The sequence below is a fragment of the Melospiza melodia genome, chromosome 6 (genome assembly GCF_035770615.1).
Source record: "Melospiza melodia melodia isolate bMelMel2 chromosome 6, bMelMel2.pri, whole genome shotgun sequence".
Taxonomy (NCBI): domain Eukaryota; kingdom Metazoa; phylum Chordata; class Aves; order Passeriformes; family Passerellidae; genus Melospiza; species Melospiza melodia.
The window spans coordinates 76,282,014-76,308,468 of NC_086199.1; the positions used below are offsets into that span (position 1 = coordinate 76,282,014).

A 26,455-nucleotide genomic window follows, 5' to 3' on the forward strand; every position below is an offset into this window, starting at 1 on the left:
CAAAAAAACCTATGATCAGCAAGTTGTGTTATTGTTTCTCTGAACAATCAATCCCTGGATTGCCACCAAACACAGTGTATGCCTACCTGCCTTCAGCCTTTGCAATGGCTCACATAGGGAGGCCATTGAGTTTGGTTTTAAAACCAGCCTAGGGGGATGCTCTAGAACTACCAGAGAACTATGGCTCTGGTCCACTGTGGCGGTCAGGATTTAAATTTTCTGTGTTCTCCCTGACTAAGTCTTCCAAAAATACTATAGATAAATGCTGTGGCTTCACAAATGGAGTTGGTGGAATAGCATTTTACCCATGAAGTCCAAGAAACAAGGTGTTGTAGGGCACTGCTATGGCCTTAATCCCAGATGAAACATGAAGCTACCAAAATACACAATCTGGTGGGAGCTGAAAAGTCCGTATGTCATGGGAAAAAAAAAAAAAGAAAAAGAACACTTTATCAAATTCCAGACAGTGCAGCACAAGAGCTGTTTGCGAATGCTATGCAATTTATATGGGGAAAAGAAGTATTTTCCAGCTTTGATTAGTCTGATTGTAACCCCACCCAACCTCCAAGTGCTGCTTCTGTTTTGTCCCTTGGGAGGTGTGAGACAAAACTCACTCTGTAGTTTCAGTTCACTCATGACACTGTACAGGAGGGAAGGCCCTAGATTGGACATACTATTTCTCTTCCTCCCTACACTCTTCCCCCACCCCAAATACCCTCTTAAATCACTGTTTTTTTGTTTCAAACAACAAGGCTGAACAGGTGAAATTTTAAATAATGATTGAGGATTTTTTTTATTCATTTAAGTTTCAATATCATTACAGAAAATGTTATGGTACAGAGTTGTTTAACATTAGTTTTATTTCTTTGCTCATTTAATTTCCACACGAATGCTGGTAACACTAATATCTGTACAAGATCAGTCTTTGATTTTTTTTAGTTTTTAGTTCTGTACATTTTTAAATGTATTGGTTAAAAAGGCTGTCAGCACTTAAGGAAGCAATTTTTTTGTTCGTTGAAATAAAAGGTATCCAGTTACTGCCCAAGAGTACTGAGCTGGGTGGCTGCTGGGACAAGAGACATCCCTGAATGCGCGGCGAGGTGGGAGAACCTCGGGGCTTCATTGGGTTCCCAGCGCAGCCACTCTGCTTTTGGCACTGTGCACATCAACACGAGATACAAGATAAAGAACAAGCAGAAGCTCTCTGTGAAGCGGTTATGAAGCATACTAATAAGGGAAATCCAAGTGTTGTCTACGCTAGTATAAATAAGCAGACAGCCTTGTTTTAAGAGCGTAAGTAGTTGTATCTTAAAGATGAGAAAAAACACAAGTTCTGCAGGCACCTACTGCTGTCTACTAAAAGCTACTGCTATTGGAACTAGCATTGAACACACAAAGCAATTGCAAGAAAAGGAAAAAGTTGCTTTGATATAATCAGAATAAATTTCTTTGTTAAGATTTGTTTTAAAGTTTTTTTTTTAAAAGGTATTTATTTAAATTCCATTTGAAATATATTTCAAGATGTTGACTATACTGATCAACTTTTATCCAAATCGGAAAAACTAGCTGTGCCGTTGCATATTACAGGATACAGTCAATGATATGTGGACATGCATCAAAGCTTCGCTCTTGCTGGTGACATCATAGCCTTCCAATGACCATGACATCCACCACCTCCCCCTTGTGAAGCTCCACATACTGCTCTGTCTTTGGAGGTAGCATCAACAGTCCATTGGCACTGCGCATACTCATCAGACGACTGCTCATCTGATTCCCTACGGGAGAGAGGCAGAACAGTTTCAGTGCACTCTTCAGTTGGTTCCAAATGCTGCAACATGGTACAACAAACAAAAGCTGCTATGATGAAAATGTTTATGTGGCTAACTTATTCATGGAGATTGGGTCTTTCTGTTCCAAGGTGGATGGAAACAGAGAACTCTGTGGAGATTTAGTCACCGCACTGGCTCTCAAAACCATCATTCTCTTTTCTGATTGTTTTCCTTTCCAGCCTTCCACATTATCTGTACCAAGTATCTTGTCCTATTAAATTGCTAATCCTATCAAAATTACTTTATTTTTCAATTTGTACACCTATTCCACTTGTACAAACATTAAAATCAGCACAATCTAGAATGTTTTTAATATCCTGTTCTAGAATAAATTTGATTAACTCTATTCTCTCTGAATAGAATAATTTAGGCTGAAAAAAATCTCCAAGATCATTAAGTCCAACCTTTGACAGAACACACCATTTCAACTAAACCATAGCACTAAGTGCCATGTCCAGTTAGTTGTTCCTTGAACTCTTCCAGGGATGGTGACTCCACCACTTCCCTTGGCAGCCTGTTCCAATGTTCAACAGCATTTTCAAGAGGAAGTTCTTCCAGATGTCCAACCTGAGCCCCCACTAGTGCAGCTTGAGGCCATTTCCTCTTGTCCTGTCACTTGTTGCCACCCCCACTTGGCTACAACTTCCTTTCAGGTAGTTGTAGGGAGTGATATGATCTCCTGTGATTCTCCTTTCTCCAGGCTAAACACCCCCAGCTCCCTCAGCCACTCCTCACAGAACTTGCTCTCCAAACCCCTCCCCAGGTTCACTGCCTGTCTCTGGAAATTCTCCAGCACCTCAATGACTTCCTTGCAATGAGGGCCCGGAACTGAACTAATATTTTCCCTGTGGAGCCTCACATATGGTGCTTTTTGTTGAACAATTTGGATATAGCAAAAAGACAATTGTCTAAGGACCTAAATCTCTTGCAAAAGTGTCACAGTCTGCTTTCTAGCAGTACATAGCTGAACCAGTATTCAAATCTAGTATTTACCTCAACTGCAGCTGAGTATTCAGAAGTATTCCTAGGTGGCAAACATGACTAATAAATCCTTACTCTGTTTTAAGAGAACATCTATAGCCTCTGCTATCTTTCCTACTTTTCCAGTTCAGCTAAAATCACACTTCTTTTGTTGTTGTGTGTGTGTGCCCCAACTTGCGTACAACATGCACAACAGCAAAAGAAAGTAAGTGTGCCTGACTTACTTGCCTTAAGCAAGTAAGCTTAGTGGATGTTTAAAAAAAAGGAATGTATGCACATACTCAAGCATACACACGTAGTGTGTATGTGTATAAGGCAGGTTATTCAAATAAAGGATGTTTTAATGGTTAAATTGACAAGCCATATCAGCACTAAATTTTGTACTAATGTATGTGTATGCACAGGCACAAATGTGTGAGTAAATCAGCCTGCATAAAGTGGGTTCTATGAAAACAACCTGTGCACACTCCTGGTTGTTCCCAGACACCTCTTTAGGAAGGCAGGGCTGTGTGAGAGTGTCTGTCAGTCTGTGTGACTGGCACTGACCTGTACTCTGTGCCCAAGGTAGTGGTTCTTGGTGATGCCAAGTCAGAATGCACCGATGATATTCTGGGCGGGGGTCCAATTTTACATCACATGATAACTGCAGGATTAAAAAACAAAGGATGAACATGTCATGCATTCACATTGCACTGTCTAAGACAATGGAAAAATCTGTTCAGTTGTTTTTCCTTAAAAACAGTCTTTTCAAAAACTTGCATTTTGAGGTAAGATGGTGTCTAGTGCAAGATTAAAAGCTGTGGAAGGCAGAGACTGCAGTATTTAAGGAAATACAACTGTGATATTACAGTATCAAAGTATCTGAAGGAGTCTCTGTGCATTAAGTGGAATATTCCAAAACTGTTCCTTTACTGAGAGTTTACAGATAGTATTTCTCTAGAAAAAAAAGCCTGGTCTCTTTGGATTACATTGCAGAAGGATAAAAATGGTATTCGCATTCAAAATCCTCCCAGCTCTGACAAAAGGAAAATGGCCAATCTTTGAAATGAAAAGACATACGGGCGATGGCTCATAATGGAAAATACATGCAAAAGTGAAGGTCACTGCAAATTGCTCTCTCTTTTAGAATATTTTAGCTGTGAGATGAAATCTGGATGCTTGAGGAAGGGCAAAAAAGAGACACGGGATAAGCTGTAAGAGAAGAGTGCATAGCCAAGAACACTTAGAAAACTACAAAAGTTGATGTATGCCTTGGTACTTTATTTGAATCAAAAACAGAAGAAGAAGACATTATAATAACATGCCTTAAATCTATATTAAATAGAGTTACACTATCCATGATTTATTAGAAAAGTGAGAAGAGTTTTATATTTCTTAGGGTGGGGATCATATGGGTTTCTTATATAAAAACTCAACAAAAAGGCTTTAAAATTTGTATTTTCTATTGCTAATACAGAACTATCCAGCTCTAGATATTCACAGATTACTCTGCATTTTTTTACCATAGCCTAAAACAAATGTCTTTTTTTAAACAGGAGATTGTCCTTGCTGCCTGATTGGCAAATGGCTGCCTCCGCATCTCTATATCTCACTCCATTAGATGGCAATCTAACTCTAAAACATTACAGGACTGAATATTACCATTAACAGGGACTGAGGATGTGCCTCTATTTGTGTGAACATCCTTCCACCGCCAGACCTAGTCTAGGGCTCTGATTCCACAAACACAACAGTCTTTCAGAGCCCAAAGAGCTGGGCTTCAACCTCTTGTGAGAATTTTTAAATAGAGGACAAGCTTCTCACCCTGGCTTTGATGATGGTGGGCCGAGGATCCAGGATACCCTGCATTTTCCTCAGCGCAGGAACAACAAAGAGATTGCAGGTGACGACAGCTGACACAGGATTGCCTGTAGGACAAAGAACAGTTGGTGGTGATGCCCTCTTGGTTTTCTCTGAAATGCTGAAAGTGAACTTATGTTTTATAGCAATTTCATTTTAAAGGACTCTACAGAGCTTTCCATGCAACTTTCAATTCCCTAAGAGAGTAGCAAAATGCTTTAAGACAAATTCTGAGGGGAATTCTACTGATTTATATGTTTTCTGTTGACTCACAAAAGAGGTCTATGACCACCTGTGAAACACCACTGTCTTACATATCTGGACTTCCCTAGACAACAGTTTTGAAAAAAATACTATAATCAGATGGGTGCTCCACTGATCTCTCTCCTGTAAGAAAATGTCCTGCAGCAACTAGAGCAAGAGAGGGTAGAAGCACTAGAGATACATCTGAAAACCACCAGCTTATCAAGAAAACAAGGATTCCTTGTGTAGTCAAAATTCATGGAAAGCCAAAGCAATAAGAACAAAATAAATTCCTCCTCATTTAGAAGGACAGAAATCCATAAGGAAATCTCTGTTCTAAACAAGTGCTTTCCCAGGGCACACAGCCAGCAGTGGTGCAGCCGTGCTGCCCTCTTTTGGTTCCACAGCATGAGCGTGTTAAACAAAAATATTCCGTGACATGTTCCTTGGCATTCCCTCATTTTTGTCTTCATTTTCAGTACGTCAGAGTGGATGCGCTGACTTACACCCACAGGGTATTTATGGTGAAGGTGCAGGGAGCTGTAGGAAAAAACATCCCTGCGAAAAATAGAAGGAAATTGTTGGGTGGAAGAAATCCTAAGACCTGTACCAGAAAATTCTGAGGACACAGACAAAAAAGAACTCTTTAGCACATCCCTGTAAGTCCATATCTTCTGGAAATTTCTGAGAAAATCTTACAGGTACCTTCCTTAGGGGCCAAAACCAGGCACAGGTGCTGTGAAGTGTCACTATTCTGTTTCATGTCTGACATCTAAGCACAGCAACAAAAGTAATCCACAAAACATCTTACCTGGAAGCGCAAAGATTATTTTTCTTACGCCGTCAATATCCAGAGTTGCAAAAGTAGTTGGTAGGCTATAGAGAAAGGAAGTTATTTAATATCTGCATTAGAATTTGACTGAACATTACTGTATTATTTAAAACATTTGCAAAAGAAAATAAAAAAAACAGGACATCTCTCTCTCAGCAGTTCATTAGAACCTGCTGGTTATTCCATACTGGAAGTATAATCCTCTCTTTATGGTGACAGAATAATTTTTCTTGCTATGCAACTCTGAAGTTTTAAGTACACAAATTTGGAGAGGAAATATCTAAAAGGAAAAGAACTAGTAATCAAAAAATCTAAATCTTGTCTTCATGCCAGAAGCCAATTAACAATGAAGTAATACTGGACTTATGCAATTACAGAGCCATGTTTGTTTTTTATATAAGGGTTCCCAATTTTTTATAACATTGGTGACTCTAATTCTCTTACTCCAGTCTCTACAACAGTACTGCAAGGAAGCAGTATTTCTGAGCAGCTAGTCTGCAGATGAGCAAATTCAGATACCACGGGCAGAGCTGCAGCCAGGTGACTCCCAGGTCTATCAATGAAGAGCTCTCTCTGCCTTTCAGAGCTGCTCAGTGATTTTCATGACTTGCTGTGAGGGCAATTACTGTTACACAAATAGGACAGTAGTGTGACAGTTCAAGAATATGGCTGGCAAAGAGAAGGGACTCATCCATGAAAAAGGGATTTTATATTAGTACAATCCTTTCAAACATTAGAAACTATACTAGCAGCAATAATAAGGCTGGTTTCCTTGGCTTTATCTCGAGCTGACCACTTCCACCTGGTCAGCAGCTGACAGTTTACAACTTTGAAGATTTGCTGCACTTTGATCGTTATCACCTAGTTTTGTATCTGTTAAGACTCATCAATATCCTAGTTTACAGGGGAAATTAGTGTTTGATGTTCCTGTTTTAAAATGCCTCTAACATGATGGGAACGATGTGCCAGACCTCCAACTATTATAACCAGTGCACAAACCAATGGACAAAAAATTGAATTGCTCATTCATATTTACTAGAAAGTCTGAATTCTTGTGTGACACTTCAGCACCATCATTGGTAGAAACTTTCAGTACTTCCTTCTGTCAATGCAGTTAGACAAGATAACCTTACATGAGCTCAGCAACTTTCAGACCAAGTGGAGGGATGGTAAATTCCAAGTACGACCCTGCACTAATGAAAGGCATACAAAAAATTCTGACTTCACTCTTGGACCTTACTCAAGGGATTTTTCCCAATATAATAACCACAATGTACAATCTTTTAAGATGCAGTTAATAAAACCCAAGATACAATATTTTCTATTGCATTACAGCTAATGAAAAAGAGAGTGCTTACATTCTCAGTAAGAACTGATGAGCAAATGTTTTGGTAGCAATAAGAAATACCTTTCTTGTGGCATAAATTGAAAAGGGACGTTTAAGGGAAAAACCCCATTTCTTGAAGTTTTTCCAGCTAGTTATTTAAAGTTCATTGCTGCAGGTCTACAGAGGAGTCACCAGGAGAAAAAAATTATGTTCTCTTACATATAAGCCAGAACCAGAATTTAATATTCTGAATTCTCTAAATTGAGTTATCCATTTTTGTCAGCAGCAGAGACTGGAGTGCAGATTCTGCTTCTGGGACTTCCCTACATCGGTTGTAACAGTACAACAGAAGCAGTGAGCAATTTCCATGCTTGGGCTACATCCACCATGGGAAGAAACAAGCTTTTCCTCACTCATTCCTTTTGTGGAAAGGAGGTGGTGGTAGGAGCAGCACCAGCAGCAAGCCCACACGCAGTTCTTTACCAGACGGTACGCAGAGACAGCGAAAGTATTTGTCTGTTTTCACAGCAAACACCCACTTGCAGCTCTGCTCTGTGACAACAGTGCTGGGCTAGAGGGAATCATTCTGCAAAGCTGGGCTTGATCTTGTGTGGCTGGACCATTCTGACCCGGCTTGCAAACCAACTGCCCTCCATAGGGAGGCAGGCAGAGGGGCAGACACCTTTCTGCTCTTGCACTGTGGAGAAATGGGAACTCTGTTTTCAACACGTGTGATTTTCATTCTCTCTGCAGAGCACACTTTCAGACTTACTGATGAGCAGGGCCACAGCACAGAAAAGCAATGCTGAAGCAGTTTTCTGGAGCAAGCTAAACACATAAAGGACTCTGCTTACTTTAAAATTACTATGCTCAATATGCCAATTAGACAAAGCTTTGTAAATTACCTGTCATTCCACCTCTCTCAAGGAACTGCTTGTAGGAATATAAATTATGCAAATTTTGAAGGGAAATGAGATACTCTTTAAGCAAACTGCCCATTTAATATCTTTATATTTCCTGGTTATTTCCTGGTAATGTCAATGTGAGCTCTGTGATTGCACTGAAGGCTGTGGCAATGTTTATACCACGCTGGCTTCCCACCAGTCCCCAAACCTGATTTGCAACAGTTATCAGAGAAATATCTCTTACTGAAAAAAAAAAAAAATCTCTGTTCCAGTTAATTTCACCCATAAAGATGATGACTAATCTGAAGAGCACTGATTTTGCTGCTTTTCCCTATTCTGTGGTTTATAGTATATTTGGAAAAGTGAAATCTACTGAAGCACTTCACTAGGATATTTGGCCCGATGTAGCCTCTATCTAGGCTGCCTAAGTAGAAAGATTTCTTACCCAGGTTTCATAAAAACTCTGCCAAAGTGAATCTGTGCGTGAAGATCAATATCCAGCACCTGTTTAAGATAGTCCTGTTTAATTAAAAAAAAAAAAATAAAATTAAGTAACATCAAAGTGGCTTTACATCATCTAAGCATTCAAAGCAATTAATTAGTATCAAGTGAAGAAGAAAATTTGCATATCCTGAAAGTGCTACAGCCCAGTGGGGAATTTTCAGCATTTGAAAGAAAGTGTTTTGCAAAAGAAGTAAAGAACAGACTCATTTAGGTGCCAAACCTGACTCCAGGAGAACATATATTTCCTTTAAATACATGTGCAGCATGAGAATCTTAGAGCACCCCACAAATACCTACTACTAAAACATTCTCCATGTCAAAGATGGAAAAAACCCTTTACGATTCAAAGCTAAGACTTTAAATGATCAAGTTATTTAAATTTTGCCATGAAAGCTATCAGTTGTAGATTAAGAGATCTCCTACTACTTTTGAAATCAATACTGCACTGTAGAAATCATAGTTTTCCAGGATACTGTAATTATTGTAATTTCTTGGCTCTAATGGTCTAATTCACAGTAGTTGGTTTTACATTACTTAGAAATAAAAAAACTGGTTTGTGAATGAGTTCAAGCTAAATTATTTTGCATAAACATGATTGATCCAGTTATTAAAACAGATGGAATTACTTGTTTAATCTTTATTGACAATTCCTGTACCTAAAGATATAGTACCTTATCTGTTGTGTTTAGGCTAAAGACTTGGGCCATAGCAGTCATCTGTGAAGATACCCTTTGAAAGCAGTAAATCTGAAACTCCCTGGCAGTTAGCCCATTTTTTTGTGCATGTGTGTGTTCAAGTACTTGGAAAGCAGCAACTCATTTCAGCCAGGTGTTAACTCTCGATTATTAATTGCAGTAACCCCTCCTTTACTTTCTGTTTAATGTGTGGATGTCCATAGCTATTTCATTAAAAATTAAGAAAGCTGCAGAAAGCTCAGTATCAGAGGGCAGATCATCAGAGGAATGTAGAGCCTATTGACTTCAGGCTGTTGCTTCAAATTGACTGGGGAGAAATGAGCTGATAGTCTGAATGTCTGTAAGACCAACCAGCAGTTCAGCTACTTCTTAGTGGTATTGTGTCTGCACTATGTTGCCACAACCCCAATTTAAAGACCAGTACTTGTCCTTGATTATTTTTCCAGGCATACTGGAGACAATAGGAATAATTGAAAGTTATTTGCACTGGTTTAATTAATTCTCCATTTTCAGTAGGTATCCAATGATGTGCTTTCTACTCAGAAAAGTAAACAAAACCAGCACTTCATGTTTCCCACCTCCTAATGACCATCTTTAGTATCTGTTAGTTATAAAAGATGTTTATTTTACCTGCCAAACTCACAGATTCAGCTTGGGATCAAAAAGTAATTTGAGTTTTCCTTCGCATAAGTCATGATTAATAAATGTCCTGCAGGTTCATCTATGCCCCACCAGCATCTGTGTATCCCTATTTTCTTTGATGGTTTTGGCACAGGGATAATCAACAGGAACTCAATCAACAATTCTGTTAATGATTCAAAAGGCAAATATATCAGCTCACTGGGTCTCATATGTATTCTCTGTAGGACTATCAGGTGCAAAATGTGATAAAACTATTTTTGTAACAGATAGAGTTTTGGCACATTCAGGAAACAGATGTGCTGAGTAAAAAAAATACTATTTATATACTCAGGTTGCTTTTCAAAGTACTTTCAAAGTACCTTAAATCTATCTACATTTTGCCTGCTCTAAAAATAAAGTCTATTGTCTTCATGTGCTATTAATCCAGCACCTTCCTCATCTACATAAATCATTCCTTAAATAAAAACACATTTATAATTCCCTCACATCAAGAATTAAAAGCTTCTCTGTTGTACTATGTCAATTACACTACAGAAACAAGAATGAACAGAATGAGCTTTGAAGATTATTTTCTTAAGTAATTCACACGTAAGTGTTCCAACAAAAGTAAGGTCCATTTTTAATAAACATTAATACAAAAGCAGTAGCTTGGATGATACACTCTGGTTTGAAATTCTTACATATATTGTAGGAAGTCAAACTGAAATGTTGCCTACCTTTTCCCCCATGGATACACCTCCTGATGTAATGATCACATCAGCACGGCTGATACCCTCGTTCAGTGCGTTCAGTAAATCATCTGGGCTGCAGGAAACAACAGGCAAGCAGATTAGTGGCAGGGAATTATTATGAGTTGTAATATAAGTCTGTGTGCACCCATACAGATGCTTATACACACTTGTTTTAAGAGAATAATACAAGCTCTTTTCCTTCTTAAGATTCCACACTGTTCAATTCTAGTCAAGAGCTGCAATCTCGTTAAGTGAACACCACACTGTTTGGCACCTTTCTGTCTAAAGTTTGCAACAGGAACAGTGGGACACTTTAGACTGGGGCTGAAGAATGCTATTATAAGTGTCTAAGAGTATGCAATTGGCACAATAGGTAGTAATACAAATTGTGACACAGATGAACTGACAGGGAAATGTAAAGGCACCTGACACATGAAAATTGCTGACCACCAAGCAGGCTGCAGTACTACCTGTCTAGCTTATCTGATGTGTGCAAAAATGGGGATGAGGCTCCACTTCAAACTTTTGAAGAGTGGGAGTAAATCCTTTGTTTCTTTTCTCTGTTAGAGGGCTCTGCAGCAAAGCCACCTGTACATATCCGCTTCAGCTTGCAAAAATAAAATCCATGCTGTTAAAAGGTCTATTCACCTTCATGAGAAACAGTGCAATGGGAGCTATGATATTCTCCTTACAAAGAGTATAACTCTGAAGGAAATTAGTGTCCTAACTCTTTTCTTTCCATTTTAGGTCTAAACTGGAAACTTTGAAGCAAGCATTAGATATTTAAGAGCAGTATTGATGCTAATTCAGAGCTTCAAGGCACGCAGTGGAGAAACTCTGTAATACAACTCACACAGGTCCAAAGGAATCAAAACCAATTTCCAATATATTAAATTCATACTTTGCATTTAACATTTGTGAACTGACCAGAAGCTGACCGGTTGCTATGAGTGTATTGCTTCTTCAACAGTATGTTTTCAGTTCAGTGATCCTGAAAGTTTTTCATGGGAGGCTGTTCCTACTTAGACTGCCATTGAAAGAATGGGCAATAAGGCTAGTGACTGTATGAAGGCCTTCAGCTGCAATACAGCACCTCAGGTAAATATCACACTACAACTACAAAACGCCATTGTGGGTGATGAATGCAGGCTGAAAATGGCATGAGGGCTATCCTTTGAGAGTTTGAGCTGTATTTTATCCAAAAGTAGACCTACAGCAGTGATTTTGGAGTTTGAGCTGAAAACACAAAAATTAGGAATATTATGCAAATTCTAGTTGACCTTTCAGAGACTAGCAGAAACTCTGTGTTTCCAAATGTCTCAAAAAGAAAAATCCTTTCCTCTGAGCATCCTTCCTTTGCCCATGGTTCAGTGAAATATAAGCAGCAGTTAGCATGACGTGATGCTAGGATGCAAGAATGAGTGCACTCCCTTACTGAGTAAATAGCTCAGTGCATGCAACCTTGCACATGCCTCATCTCACCAGAGAGCCCTCCAGCATCCTCTACCCTGGTTATGACTTACAGGCAGAAAGACTCAAGACTCTTTCTCCACAATGTCCAGTGACTGAAGCACCATGATCTTTGGCATCACAGTGTAGTCATCCTGCACAACTTTATTATTTGTGCTAGATTACACCCCTCTCTAGGGTCAGATTGCTTTGTGAGAGGTAGGCAACAAGATACAGCAGAAGGAAGGGCAGATTGCTGTAGACTGCAATCAACAGGATAGAATTATACACAACCCCTTTTTAAAAGGAAATAGTGGCTGCAGTTCTGTGGCATGCCATCATGACTATTGTTTAGGGTACTGGGTACCTTGGATACTCTTAATGGCCTACAAAGAATCCCTAAACTGTTTTCTTTGGGAGAAAAATAAACAGGCCCAAGCAAAACCATCTTCTTTGTTCTTTAGGAAACTGAGACATTTTATCAGCTGCCCCTTCTGAAATCTCGGGCTCATTTTCTCCAAAACCCAGCACAAGTCTTCACTAGTCATTGAAGGAAAGCAGAAAGGAGCAAGTCTGCTGTTGGCTACTTCTTCAAAACCAATTGTCTCGTATTGATCCTCTAAGTAGTATCTGTATGTAACAAGATATTATTTAAGATTATTATAGAGTTTGTAACAGGAAAAGTCTCTCAAGATCTAAGTATTCTTTAATCCTTGCCAGTGAGGCTGCTTGGAATGCAACAAGGAATACATATTCATTACCTAGGTCGATATTGGCATTCCTGAGGCACAGCAGTCAGACATATGCCACTATCACCAGCCTAAGATTGCTTCCAGTACATTTTTCTCATTAGGTTGTGATGGAGCTGAGGACCTTATCTTGAACTTGCTCCAGGCTGTTTCATTTTATCTTGTTTAATTATTTAAAAGTTATTCATAGGTAGCAAGTCTACCTGTCTGGAGACATGCTAATTCTGGATAATGAAGTGGGTTTGTTTCCAGTTGTGGTTTGACAATAATGGAAGGAACAATAAAAAGCAAACAAATATATATTTAAGTGTTGTTAAAGTTAAATAGAATGGAAAGGCAACTACTTACATATGGAATATATATGTATATATGTACTTAACAAAGGAAAAAAATCCCCTTCCCCCTCCAAATAAGCCTAAACTCAAACCAGGTGAGGACACAATTCACAATTCACGTCTTTCCTCATGAGGACAGAATACCACTGTATGGTACAGTTAATCAATCAGGTATTTTTATTTTGTCATGTAAAAAGCTGTATGTTACTGGATTTGGTGCATTTTTAGAATTTCCAGTAGAATGATCTGTATAATATACTTTTCTTCAGCATTTTTAAATTCTTTTCTTTACCATCTGAATAGTGCAAGGCATTAAAAAATTCTATCATTAGAACTTATCCAGGCAATAGCACTGCATATCATCTTTAACATAGTTACAGAATGAATTTAATTATTTCAAAAGGAAAGATGGGATAGAAATTTTTTTGCAATAAACTGAATAATTATGTTAGCTTGGTTTTTATTTTGAAAAAAGGAGACAGAATTCCCTCCCTTTTTTGTCTCTTTTTTGGCAGACCTTTTTTTGCCATTCAGGTCTGCTTAACTTTATGTTGTACTTAAAGTTAGTAGTTCCGTGACTCTGCAATTAGCACCAAACACTCCTTTCAGGAGTCCCCTGTTGCAGTCTCCAATCAACACTGTGAACATTTCCCTCGCCTTCAGTGGATTTGATGCAGAGTTATTACTCAAATTGCATACTAACACTGAGTGGATACAATCAGATAACAAGACACTACTTCTTGTTTCATTTGTTGTGTAACAGTGAGCGGCTGCTCCTTCAGATTGAAAAAGTATATAAAAGGAAAGGGAATAAATAATGAAAACAATTAGATTCTGAAAGAATAGATGACTTTGGCATCTGAGTATAGCATGACAAGATTGTTTTAAAAGGCAGGTGACAAATTGCCATGAAGCTGAGAAATAACACACTGTCTGAGCAGGGACAAATCAGAAGCTATATTCTGAAGCAGGGCAGGATACTGGATTCGCTAGATTAATGGTCTAATTTACTACAATAAATCCTTTAAAATATCTTGTCAAAGTGCTATTCTTGGATTTTTTTCCTTCATGGACAGAACTGTAACAGGTGCTAAAATATAATGGTGAATACCTTAATCAATGTAAAGCAGATTTTGATGGGAAGTCTAATTTCCAGATGGCAAAATTACTCAATTTCATTTGGTGATTTTCAAAGTCAGAGTGACATTGTGCACAAAAAGGGAATGTGCTTTTCTAACATGCTGCAACTTATTAAAAACGTTATATTCAGGTATGTTTCAGATCACATCTGATCATCTTTTTTTAATACCTTGAAGAAAATTTGTTATTTAAGGACTGCATACAGTTTATGAAACTATTCATATACATAAATAAGGAACAAATCCAAACTTTCTCTCAACACCTGGAGCAGATTGTGTCTGCATAAATATTATGTGTATTGTACACACATTTTTGAAGCTGCATAGTAATTTGCATAAAGAGTGGAAGTATTTTTAGCTACATCTTTATATTCTCTGCTAATTTTGACACTCTGATAAACAGAGTGTCTACTCTACTATCCCCGTTTCCTGATCCTTCTTGTTCAGTTTGTGGAACAGAATGAGCAGTATAATCTGGAAATTGGTTGGAGGGTAACTATTGTACAATGGCAGCAGCAAAAATCCAGTAAGTAAATGTGTGACGTTGCAGCTGACTCTTGCTTTCATTGATTTGAAAAGAGGACTTGCAGGATGGCAGTGCAGCAGGAACACCTTCTAGATTCATGAAAAATTCTGGTTATCAAAGTTAGTTTGTGGAAAACTTATTCAACACTTGAGCTGTCAATTGAGCTGTCTTTGAACAGAAAAGATATACAAGAAAGCTCAAGAGCTTGAACAAGAAAAACGATGCAAGCCTCATTAAAATAGACATCAGGCATGTAAATTTTCTCCTTTCCACTCTCAAAAGAAATAGCTACATTATAGTCAAGACCAAAGAATTCTCTGTGTTTTAAGTGCCAGTCTGAAGTACCCTAAATTACAGTGTAATTTTCTCTTTCACATAGAAATCAACACATGTTAATTCGCTCTTGTTGATCCTATTGTTGTGCTTCACTGTCATTAATTATCAATCTGTCAGCTTTTTCTGTGATACAACCCTTAACAGCAGCACTTTGATACATGCAATTAAACCGCTCAGTTTTATAATTTAATATAGAAAACAAGTAACAGCAAATGTTCAAAAAATCACCTACCACTCTGCAATAAAATGAGAGATCCCAGTTAAAATGGGACTAGAACCTTTAGTTAGGACTGACTTACCAAGCCATTGTCACAGTACAAAACCCATAGTTCGTTACTGATTTCCAGGACCATTTCCACCACATTCTGTGCCACAGGAGTCTGGTTCATCCAATGCAAGCTCATTACCTGACAGTCACTGCCTGTGCTTGCTGCCCACTGCCACACACAGCTGCTGCTATTGGGTGACTAACAGCAACACTCGTGGTTGTTGCATTTCTCTGTGCAGCAGCCTGGGCTTTTATAAACCCAGGTCTTCTGGTAACCTTTACTTGCAAAATGTGTGCATGCACCATCACAGTCAGCACCTTGAGCCTGTGTGCTTTACAGAGATCCTGGACACAGACACAGAAAGATACACATGCACCATAATGCACTAGATGCATGCACAAGTGTCTATTGTGAGTTCAAAAGCAGAGCTGGCCAACCTTTCTTGCCTGCTGTTCTACTTTATTTGAAGGTATCTCAAGTGTTTCAGTTATATTCTGAAAGATATGATTCTTCACAAATTCTGAGGAGCTACAGATTCCTGAACACGCAGTGAGAATGGAAGTGCTTAGCAGTGATGCTACACAACCACACTAGAGACCAAAGTAGTCCAGCTGCTCTCTAAAATACAGTAGTTGACTGCAAACTTCAACTAGAGGTGCCCTGAGCTTAGCACATTCTGCATATGTTCCTACAAACTGGCAACAGTGGTTTGTACTACTTTTGCATCTTAGGAAGTCTCTTACCTGCTAAAGAGATGTTCCAGAAGAACAGGTTTAACTGAGGTACAAAGACCTGCTAGAAATTCCCACTGCATGCAAAGATCCCAGTTAAACTTCTAGTTCTACCTCCAAAATAACAAAGAATTTGCCAAATTAAAATTTTCATCAAACGGTCTACTTGCTGTATTCAGAGATCTCATCAAGCTCAATGGCATTTCTTCTTGAGGAAAGATGGGATATGGATTTGATCCTTTAAGATTAACTCTCATTTTTTCACTGCTCATTCAGCTGAGGTGACAGATTTCAAAATGAATAGATGAATGCAGCGAGGCATAAAGACAGAGTCTGTCACCCACTTCTCACCTCACGGCCAAGAGGAATACTTTGCATATCAGTAATTTGCAGGATGCAGAATGGTGCATAGATGCCATTATTTTTAGCCAACTAAAATCCACCTTCTGTAGAATGTAATATTGAGTGTAAATCGATGAATACATTTCACTGAATGCAATTCAATGAACGAATATTTGACAGTAATAGGAATTCTGTGTTTTGACTTGTATAGTTCTTGCAAGCAGAAGAAAATCTAATTTTGATGGTGTATGCAGTAACATATGGACACACTTCTGAAACTGTATTTGTTTCAAAATTCTTAAGTGTATTTCATCATGTTCTCATAATGTATCTTCCTTTTACCTTCTGTGGTATTTCCCTGGATCACTCTGAACAGATGCAGTATGTTCTCCCTAGGAAAATAGGCCAGCTTGTGAAGAAAGCTGGAATAATTACAGCAGCTTTTGGCTTGTTTGACATAGCTATGTAAGTTTTTTCTATTTAACAGAAATGTTAAAGAATCTGTCTTTGGTACTTTTTGCTGTTCCTTTGATTGCTGCTGCAAATATAAATGTTACATGTATGAACTTTTAGGGATTTTGGTTAGAGGCCTTCAATTAGAGGTCTTCAACTTTTTGCTGAAGTAACCATAAGAGCTGTCTAATGCCTTCAATGTCTTTTTTTCTACATCAGGATGATAATAGATTTTCTTCCACTGTTTCCTTGATCTGCTTCAGAAGATTCCCACTTATATTTATGCCAGAATGACAAAACATCAGAGAGGTCAGAAAAACAGACAGCCATGGGAGTGCTACAGGACAAAGTCTCATGCACAGAAGCCAGGTGCTTATGCACTGTGGGCATGAAGGGGCCTCGAGCACATCCTTGTCTGCTGCAAGCATTTCAGGGTGAAGTGTAATTTTTTCCATAAATGCTAAAAGAACAAGACCAAAGCTTTGATAACGGCTGCCTTCAGTTGCTGTGCCATTATACTGACTCTTGAGCACTTAATTCTCTCTAAATCCAGTATAGTGTGTGTCCTTTGAGTGTAAGAAGCAGCCTGAGAACTGCCAGTTTCCACTAATTAAAAAACTATTCCTGGCTATTTTTGCTGGCTGAAGATAATGAACCTTATCAGTACACTTACCAGAAATCCATTAGTTTTTCTAAGAAATTGGATGGGATTACACAGGTAAAGATTTTTATTTTATCTTCCTTCTTACAAAGGAAGTGAGTCAATATGGAGTCACTGAAAAGTTTTCACTTTTTCAGTGCACTGGTGAGTCTGAAGGGCAACTGTGGTTCTGCAATTGTTTCATTTAGAGCACTCATGAAATGAGAACTAGCTTACACTGACACAACTGAAAATAAAATATATGATGGATGTAATTAGTGCCAGTTGTTTACACTTAGCAAATAATATCACCAAATCTGACACATAGTGAAATGGCATTGTAATCACAGAATTTCTTACCTTTTCATTTTACTTTAGCTTCCACTGTAAGAGTAAATTTTCAATAAATTTAAAAGGAATTTAAAATTATTTAACTCTGTTTACCCCTGTAAACTGGTGTAACTGCTGTTGATCTACAGTCTGGATGTCTCTAGGACAGGTAGAAAGGCAGTCCCTAAAAGCAATGCCTCACAAGGAAGCAGTTACAGTGAAGGCCTCCTCTAGGAAGCTCCAGCCCTTACAGAATCATAACTTAATCACTCGGAAAAACGTCTGTCTCCAGAACAAAAATGATTGGGAAGCCACAGGTTGGAGACAATATAAAAAGATTCTCTGACATCAGCTGTGTCCTAAAACAAGCCGTTATTTTTTAGAAAATACCAAATGAAATATAGCATTGATTTTTGTTTCCTAAAAAAAAAATTAAAATTCTCCATGAAGAGTAAACTACAGTGTTAGAAATAAATGAAGAGAAGGAACTGAGAAACTTATCCCGTTTGAGACCAGCAACTTAATTTTTTTGACAGCTGCTAGTTAGTGGAAGGAACTAGAACTTCGTTTGTCTCTACAATACTGGACCATATTCCTTCAAGCACAAAGATGATTTAAACATAACAAAATGCCCATTGCCTTTTCTCCTGCTCTGGAAGCAGAAGCATTTTTTATTGCTCATGCTTTGGGTAGGAAGACTTATTCTAGGGGTTGGTTTTTGTTGGTGCTTTCTCTCACACTGCCTAGAACAGACTAAAGCTTGTTTAATGCTTTATGCAGTAGCAATGGGTTGTGAACTGACTTGTATGAGGAATTCCAAGTCCATCACCTGCTGGTAGATTTCATCTTTTAAGTAATTTCAGATAAAGCAGACAGTCTGTATCACATTCTTCACATTAATTTAAAATGTTTTAAATAGAACAGACTCTCATAATTTTTTTGGATGTATAGTATAGCTAAAGATTTAGTCCATTACATGATAAAAACCTAGATTTATAACAACCTGGCTTCAGCATGAATAACTAATTGCTAAACAAGAACCAGTTTTTTGAAAGCCAGGGATAGATTGACTCAGTCACGAGAACAGCAATTTGTTTTGTTTTCCAGTATGCAAACATTAAGCTATAACCCAATCCTCCAACTTTTTCTTACAAAAATGGGCCCATTTACCCTAGTGAGGATCCTCACATGTGAAGTTTTCAGGTACAGTCTTCAATAGGATTTTCATTCCTTTTCTACCTATTTTTATTTCCTACGTGAACAAAACTATAGAAACTCATTATTTCTGTTTGTTAATAGAGAAAATGACAGGTGGCTTGTTCTCCCTCTGTCATCACTCCTGCCTGTCTGTGTTAAAGGGCAAGTTCTGAAAATTAATCTCTATTATTAAATCATCTCCCTGAGTAAGACATAGTATATAATTGCATATGTATTTTGGAAAAAATGCATAGTGCATACTTTAGAGATTTTCTGAATGTTTCAGTTGGCTTGCTTTAGAAAAGTGGAAAACCAAGTATGCAGTATCCCAGACTCACAGAACCTCCTGAGCTGGAAGGGCCCCACAAGGATCACTGAGGTCCAACTCCTGTTACAACTGAAGAATCACAGCAGTGACTTCCCTGGATTCCACTACTGCCTTCAAGCAGGATTCTTCCTAATTGGCTCAGTTTTTAAAAGGGAAAAACCCTGATGGATAACGATGTTTGCTGCTACTGATGAGCGCTGTAAACATTTTCATTTTAGCAATGCTGTGGAGCCATGTAAGCCTACAGTGCGCTGGTGCGTGCGAACTTAACCGAAAAGGCAGAGCTACCTAATGGAGAGAACAACAGACCATCTGCTCCTGCAGGCCAAGGCTGGTAGGGATCGTGCTCCAAGCTCTGCCCTGACAGACACCTGGCCTGTGAGCATGCACGTGCCTCACCGTCCCAAGTGGTTCAAAAACAGTGCTCACCAATCTGGCAGGCCTGTCTCCGCAGTGTTCTGGAAGCTCTGTGTCCCTTCTTCTTTTAAAACATCTGGCTTCCTGAGGGTAAAGGAAGCAGAAGGGGTATAACAACGAGCCAGGGAAGGAGAGAGTCTCCTGGGGTCAAAGGGAAGCTCTGTGCCCAGCTGTGTCCCCCTTGGTGGCTCTAGATATTCAATGTCACCACGGCCAGCCAATGGCAGAGAAAGGGAGCGCACGGGAACATCTTTTCCTCACAGTTCGGATGGGCTTCTCCCAAGAAATGAAGAGTAAAGTTATGGAAGGATTTAGGCTCAACTGGACATGCCAGCAAAGCATGGTCCATCTTTCCTTGCAGTGTCTATGGAGGAGCTTCTTTACTCTTGACTTCAAAACAAAGCAAAATGGAGTGTTAACTTGACGTTTTGGAAGGAGGATTACAGATAATGGGAAAATATTTGGAGATGGGCCCCATTGAAACATTTTTACTCACACTTTTAGCTTCTTATTCAGGAAATAGGTCTCAAGGCATAATAACTGTCACCGGGGGGAAAGAGCTGTAATTATCCTAATTTTATAACTCCATAGTCAATAAAGATGCCACTTCATTCATGAGAAGCTTCATACCCTGCTACAAGAAGCAGGATTAGAAAAAATGTCCAAAACTGAGAAAGTTACTCCTATCAAGACCTTATTTAAAACAATTAATGATTTGTTATGAATTCCCAATTATGAAAGCAGCATTACCTTTCACATATATTTCTTCCAAGTCAGTTTTGCTGTGAAAAAACTATTTTTAGATAGTGTCCTTTGTAAAAGGAATATGAAATCAATAGAAATGATGTTTTTATACTCTTAAATGTAGGGCAATTAAATGCTAAAAAATCTTCATTAGACACGAAGATTTATAAATATACCTTTAAAAAACCCCTGAAATCAGATATTCATGATTGAAATGGACCATGACATCAGTCATCACTGTGTGACTCCTGAGCCATTTCTCCATATCAGCTGGCTAGACAGTTAACAACAAGAAAGCCAACCTCCCTCCCCAGTCCATGGCCAGCTGAGCCTGCACAAGGCGGCTTCAGTCTGGCTTTTCAAAGATCATTTCTGTGCTGCAGACACTCATGTCCTGTCTGACTGGGGAATGTGAGAAGGGACAATGTCCCTGCACTACTGTTACACATGCCCAAAGTCACTTCCAACACTGAAATCTAAAATCCTCTTTGGTCACCTTGTAAATCCCCACCATGTTTCTCCTCATAGTTCATAAAGAGAGTCTGGCAGATTGAATGCATACTTATGTTGATAGGAAGAGATGGAAAAATATTCAAGTTATTCAGGTTAAAAGTTTAGATGTCCATTTCTTTCTGACAGGCTTCCCAAGAAAGCCATTTCCTAAAATGGCTTCAGTCTCTCATTTTCTCTTCCATTCATTGCCAGAGTAACAAAGTCAATCTCTGTTTCTCAAAACAGGGTACCTGTGTCATGAAGTGACACACAAAAGACTTCAAGATTTCATGAATGATCCCAGATTCTGGTTTAACCACCAATGTTACAGACAGCAGTCTCAACAATCCAAAATCTTTTCCAGCATGATGCTAAGCTCTGTTGTGTAATTTCTGCTGGTACTAGTCTTCTGATTTTATGCTTCTACTATGTATTGTCCATTAGAATAACATAAAAATTAATTTAATTTTCTGAAATAATACTTAAGGGATTATTTGCAACCAGGAGAAATAACTCACTTTTTTTTTTTATGATTTAGTATTTAAAATAGTGTGAGAACCTCCCTGAACTCGCTTCTGTTGGAATTGTAAATAAATATGCAATCTCACTTTGATATAAATATCAAAGCATTTGATTTAGTTTCCTAATAACTAATTACTATCACTGTTAAAATTATGCTTTACTTACACTCTGAATCAGTCTAACTTGAATACATAGGCATTGCTGCTGAAATAGAAAGCTTATTAAGTTTGTTCTCCATGTGGCTCAGTATTACTGGAAGTTAATCAAGTGATCTTGTAAGAACATCTGTTGGACTAAACAGCCTGAGTTCTGGTTTTACTTTAGTACTCAGTCCATCTTTTAACCACTTAAGAAATTTAATGGTCCTTGTCCTGGGAATACAAAGGTGAGGGCGAATTTCATCTTCTAATTCTAGAGGAGATTAGCTCTTTTATATATATATATATATATATGTGCTAGAACTTGTATTTAGATTATTCACAAATGTTTCCTTAAATCTTTACTTCTTAGGATATAAACCTCCAGCCTGTAAATTTTACTTATATTCTTTACTCCTCTACAGATGAATTCATATTAGGCTGTATTAACAGCCAAATATTACTTAACCCAGTTTTGTAAGTGACTCCTATCACTGACATAGTGAGCCATCTTCAGTGTTCACCACCTCTTTGGCTGTCCTGTATCTACTGCCTTTATTAGTTTTCATTGCTTTCTTCTAGGATATCAGTAAAATTTCAAGCCTCAAAAATTTCTCAGTGACTTGGAAACTCAAATTCCTGTATATGCTCTAGGCATTAAGAAGGTTGAAAGTCATTTAAGTGAAGGATACTTTGGCCTCTAGAAGCTGAAATTCTCTTGAAAACAGAACTTATCTCTTCAAGGACTTTTAAAATTGTTAACTTAAGCCTCAAAAATAGACCACAAAAAATAGTAATTTTTATTTTCCTCAAACAAATAGATTCTCTCTGTTTTCAAAGATAGGATTTTCAAAGTGTTCTGTCCTCTTTATTATCTGCTCTTTACTGCCATGTGCTGCTACTGAGCTGTGATTCTAAACATGCTAATTCAGGAAGGAGCCCATGCTTGCATTGAACACAGTTAGGAGAATGACACTCTGCTGTGCATTAGCTTTGCACCAGTCACCTCTACAGCACGAAATTTTATTACCTGTCACACTATGTAGTTTCCTACTGGTACAGAAGACTCCCTAGGACTTGCACTGCCCCATTTCACAAGTTCTTTTTTCACCTTTGTTTAGGCTGAGACATTCCTTTGTGGTTTTGGAAGATGTGCATTAGATGAGATGACTTGTCAATATGACAACTTATCTGAAGATTTCCCTAATGAATATCAAGAGTTGTTGTGACAGATATTAAACATTTCTGCTTGAAAAGGAGAATATTCTTGACAGGGCACAAGGAAGGAGAGGACATCTACATCTGAATCACCTTCAAACCATTACTCTGTGTTCCTGCATTCATTAGGCTATGATCAAAATTTATAACAACATCATTTTGTGAGTAGAACTGGAAGTGAAGTCATTTTAGCAAAACCTAATATTGTGACATATAATATACTGTCTTTTCTCTAGCATTTTCTTGCAGCCATTTGTTAAATGATACTACTACTACTACTAATTTGGTTCACAGTATATTTGCTTCTACCCAAGCTGGCATTAAGCTGGAGCAGGGAGAGACCAGGATTCTGTGCCTGGATTTTGCCCATAACTCATATTCCAACTCGTATGATGATATATATCAGGCTGATATTGCATGAGAAACTTTGGAGTTGGAACAGTTTCTTCCCTCTCCTCCCTCCACTCCAGATGTTCCACCTATATTATAACAGTAGTAATTACATGCAAGCCTCACAAATACAAAAGATTTAAACCTTTTTTTGGGATGACAAACTTAAAATTGAAGCTGACTAAATCCTTCAGTAAGATTTCAGTATCTACCTATCAAAGCTTTTATTTTAGGGATATCACAGAGTAGTGCTGTTACAACAGCAAGGGTGATTTTTAATAGGTTTACCTGTCATTTAGGAGCTCTATGTCTAATAGTATGTCAAAAAGGAAAGGTAAACAAATAAGAGACTAAACACTTCCCATGTAGAAAAGCTCTCATAAACTGCTGATTTAATAACTGTTCAGATAAATCTTTCAAGCAAGTGATGAAATAATATGAATTTCCTGAATTTTTCTGCTAAAGAGAGAGACTCTCTCTCCACTGTGAAATCACAGATTCACAAATGAAAAAGCTGTTGGAAGCAACTAAATATTCTACATGCCTCTGAGAAAAATTACAAGGGAATTAGAAAATAGGGAAAAGAATGCAGAGAAGGGGAAAATGCACTCATGTAAACAAAGGTAAAAACAGAGGAAATTGAATTCATTACATACACGATCAAAATTCCTTAGCAAGCCTAATAAGTCTTTCATAGGAGAAAAGCTGTCAAAGCTGAAGACCACTTTGTAAAACAGAGGCCCATACTGCAGCAGATTTTGCTAGGGATAAACTTTACACTTTAAACAATGGAATACAAAAAACAACACAAATGAAATAATCAGACACAAAAATATCCTGACAGTTAGACTTCTACAGATCAGATCAGATCAGATATGCAACTTATTTTTATCATTGGTTTCCAAAAAAACAAATAAATTCATAAACTATAAGATAAGCAACGCAAATGAAAGCCTTTTTAACTTGGTCTTGTTATTAGGAGGCAACATTGAAAAGTACATTAGAATACCAATTTTAACTGGCCAGTCGTTTTTTTAATTTTTAGCAAGTGTGTCTGAGATTCTGACAAGAAATGTAAGACACAACAGTAACAACAGTATCAGAAGGGTTCTTCCTTTCCTTAGCTTTGCATTTGTTTCTTGTGTTTGCAGTAGCTCTGGAAATGGATTTATCTTCCATTTCTACTCAGAGATGTGTGCTTTTGAAACAGCTTGGCTTTTACGTGCTAAGAACACAAATAGAGAAAATTTTGGCTTCTGGCCAGACCTAACCTCAGCTGTATCACATTCCCAGCTCTGTTGCTTTCTCCTATTGCTTTCTTCTAGGATTTCAACTGTAAACTTTATCTCTAGGTTTTGGAATGGCCGTTTTTTATTTTGAATATTGTGTGATATATACAATTTATGAGAACAGAAATGATGGTGACAATCTCAGAAATCATTAAAATGCTCGCAAAAGAAATATAATATTGGTTTAAAATGAAAGTGCAACTTTAGCCTAAGTCAGACTTGAGTGGTCAGTTCAAAATGTAACTTCATGTATGATTAATATGCAAAGGCATTTTAAAAATGCTTCTAACTACTCTTCAGAAACCCAGACATTCAGTGTGCTTTCCCATCTTTTCACATTCTCTGTGTTTACATGTATCACAATCCTGGGCTTTAAAGCAGCTGGACAAGCTAATTTTTTACCTAAAAATCTCTGAGTGATTTGCATGCTGAAATTATATATAGAAATAACCTCTAAATTTGTCTTTTCAAATAATACTCTAAAAATTTTTTTTATGCTTGAATGTTAGAACTGCAAATATGATTGAAGAGGATTTCCATGGTTGTTAGAAACCTGAGCCATTACAGCAACTGTAATACTCAACTGTGCTCCCTATTATCTTCTGTCTCCCACTCCATTAGTGCTTATGGTGCACAGAAAGTGATACTCCCAGTAAAATGAAGCAAAATTTACCCCATGAAATTTGTTTTGAAAAAAGGAAATAGGAAAACAACCATCTAAATCTAAAGTATGGGAAGGAAGAAATATATACCATGATACATTAAAAAAAAAAAAAAAGCACAAGTTTTCAACTTTTCCTTCTGAAAAGTATGTTTGCCAGTATTTTTACTACACCAGTAGATATTGCAGACATATAAAATCTTTTTGTTTTTCAATGTCTGGATACATATTATACACACAAAATACACATATATATGAGCACACACAAACACACATAACCTATGGTTTAACTTCAGTAAACCATAAAACAGACACTGAAGGCTTGTTCCTCTCTTCTACAAACATGCTAACTCAAGTGTCAAAATTGCACCCTTTGTAACATCTTTCTCCTGCATTTGTTCAAGTGCCACAGCACTCCATCAAATCAGTCATGTTAGTCCAAAAATATGTTAGTCCACTGAAATATTTGTATGGGCAGCACTCTGTTAGCTTTATTACGTAATGAAATAACACCGTACTTCTTATCAAACTGATGTATACAATCAGATTTTCCTTTTGAGTGAAACAGAACTGCTGGTGCATTTTGCTGTAAAGAAAAGGATTGGGCATGTGAGTGTGGAAGAATGGCAGAAAACTTGCTAGGACTGAGTCCTGATATCTGGTGCAGAAGATTCTTAGCTAAGTCAACAGTGTTGAATTATTCTTTCAATAGTTACTGCAAAGTACACTCTGTGATTGGAGGCTCATTTTTTCTATTCTATGAGCTAAAGTAACTACCTCTGCAGAAGCTGCTTTGTTAGCATGAAACAGAAAAAAGAAGAAAACCAAACATTTAAAAAGAACTATTACTACCTTTGCCAAGGTAATGCTATCTCAAGACTCAGAGATCATTTTAGTAGCTAAGATTCAAAAGAATCCACCTCTCACATAACTGAAAGCAAAGCTGCAGGCACTTCCTTAGACTGATATATTGGTTTGCTGCCTGGTGTTCAGCTAGCATCTGACAAGTAAAAACAGGTCATAAAATACATTTGTAAAAAAATATAGAAAAGCAAAAAGTTCTCTTGGGCCTTAAATCCCACTCGCTGCAAGAAAGAAATTCCAAAGAAGAGCAATGAAGCTGTTGAAGGATCTGGGGCACACGTCTGATGAGGAGTGTCTGAGGGACCTGGAATTGTGTGGCCTGGAGGAAAAGAGGTGCAGGGGAGACCTGATCACTCTCCACAGGTACCT

General features: G+C 37.9%; 1 protein-coding gene across 18 annotated transcripts in view; it reads right to left on the reverse strand.

Annotated features, from left to right (window-relative positions):
• Nucleotides 1–767: 767 nt before the first annotated feature.
• Nucleotides 768–26,455, reverse strand: part of GPHN (gephyrin) — a 263,372-nt gene continuing 237,684 nt past the window's right edge. For 11 of the 18 annotated variants that reach the window (XM_063159330.1, XM_063159328.1, XM_063159325.1 and 8 more), the window contains 6 exons: nucleotides 10,514–10,601; nucleotides 8,402–8,475; nucleotides 5,704–5,768; nucleotides 4,614–4,717; nucleotides 3,357–3,453; nucleotides 768–1,775 (listed from right to left, as the gene is read on the reverse strand). In XM_063159330.1, the coding sequence (XP_063015400.1) occupies nucleotides 1,642–1,775; nucleotides 3,357–3,453; nucleotides 4,614–4,717; nucleotides 5,704–5,768; nucleotides 8,402–8,475; nucleotides 10,514–10,601 (562 nt within the window). In that variant the 3' untranslated portion in view covers nucleotides 768–1,641. Of the gene's footprint in view, nucleotides 1,776–3,356; nucleotides 3,454–4,613; nucleotides 4,718–5,703; nucleotides 5,769–8,401; nucleotides 8,476–10,513; nucleotides 10,602–19,781; nucleotides 19,854–26,455 lie in introns of all 18 variants that reach the window. The other 7 variants (XM_063159321.1, XM_063159313.1, XM_063159319.1 and 4 more) reach the window with 1 other exon arrangement.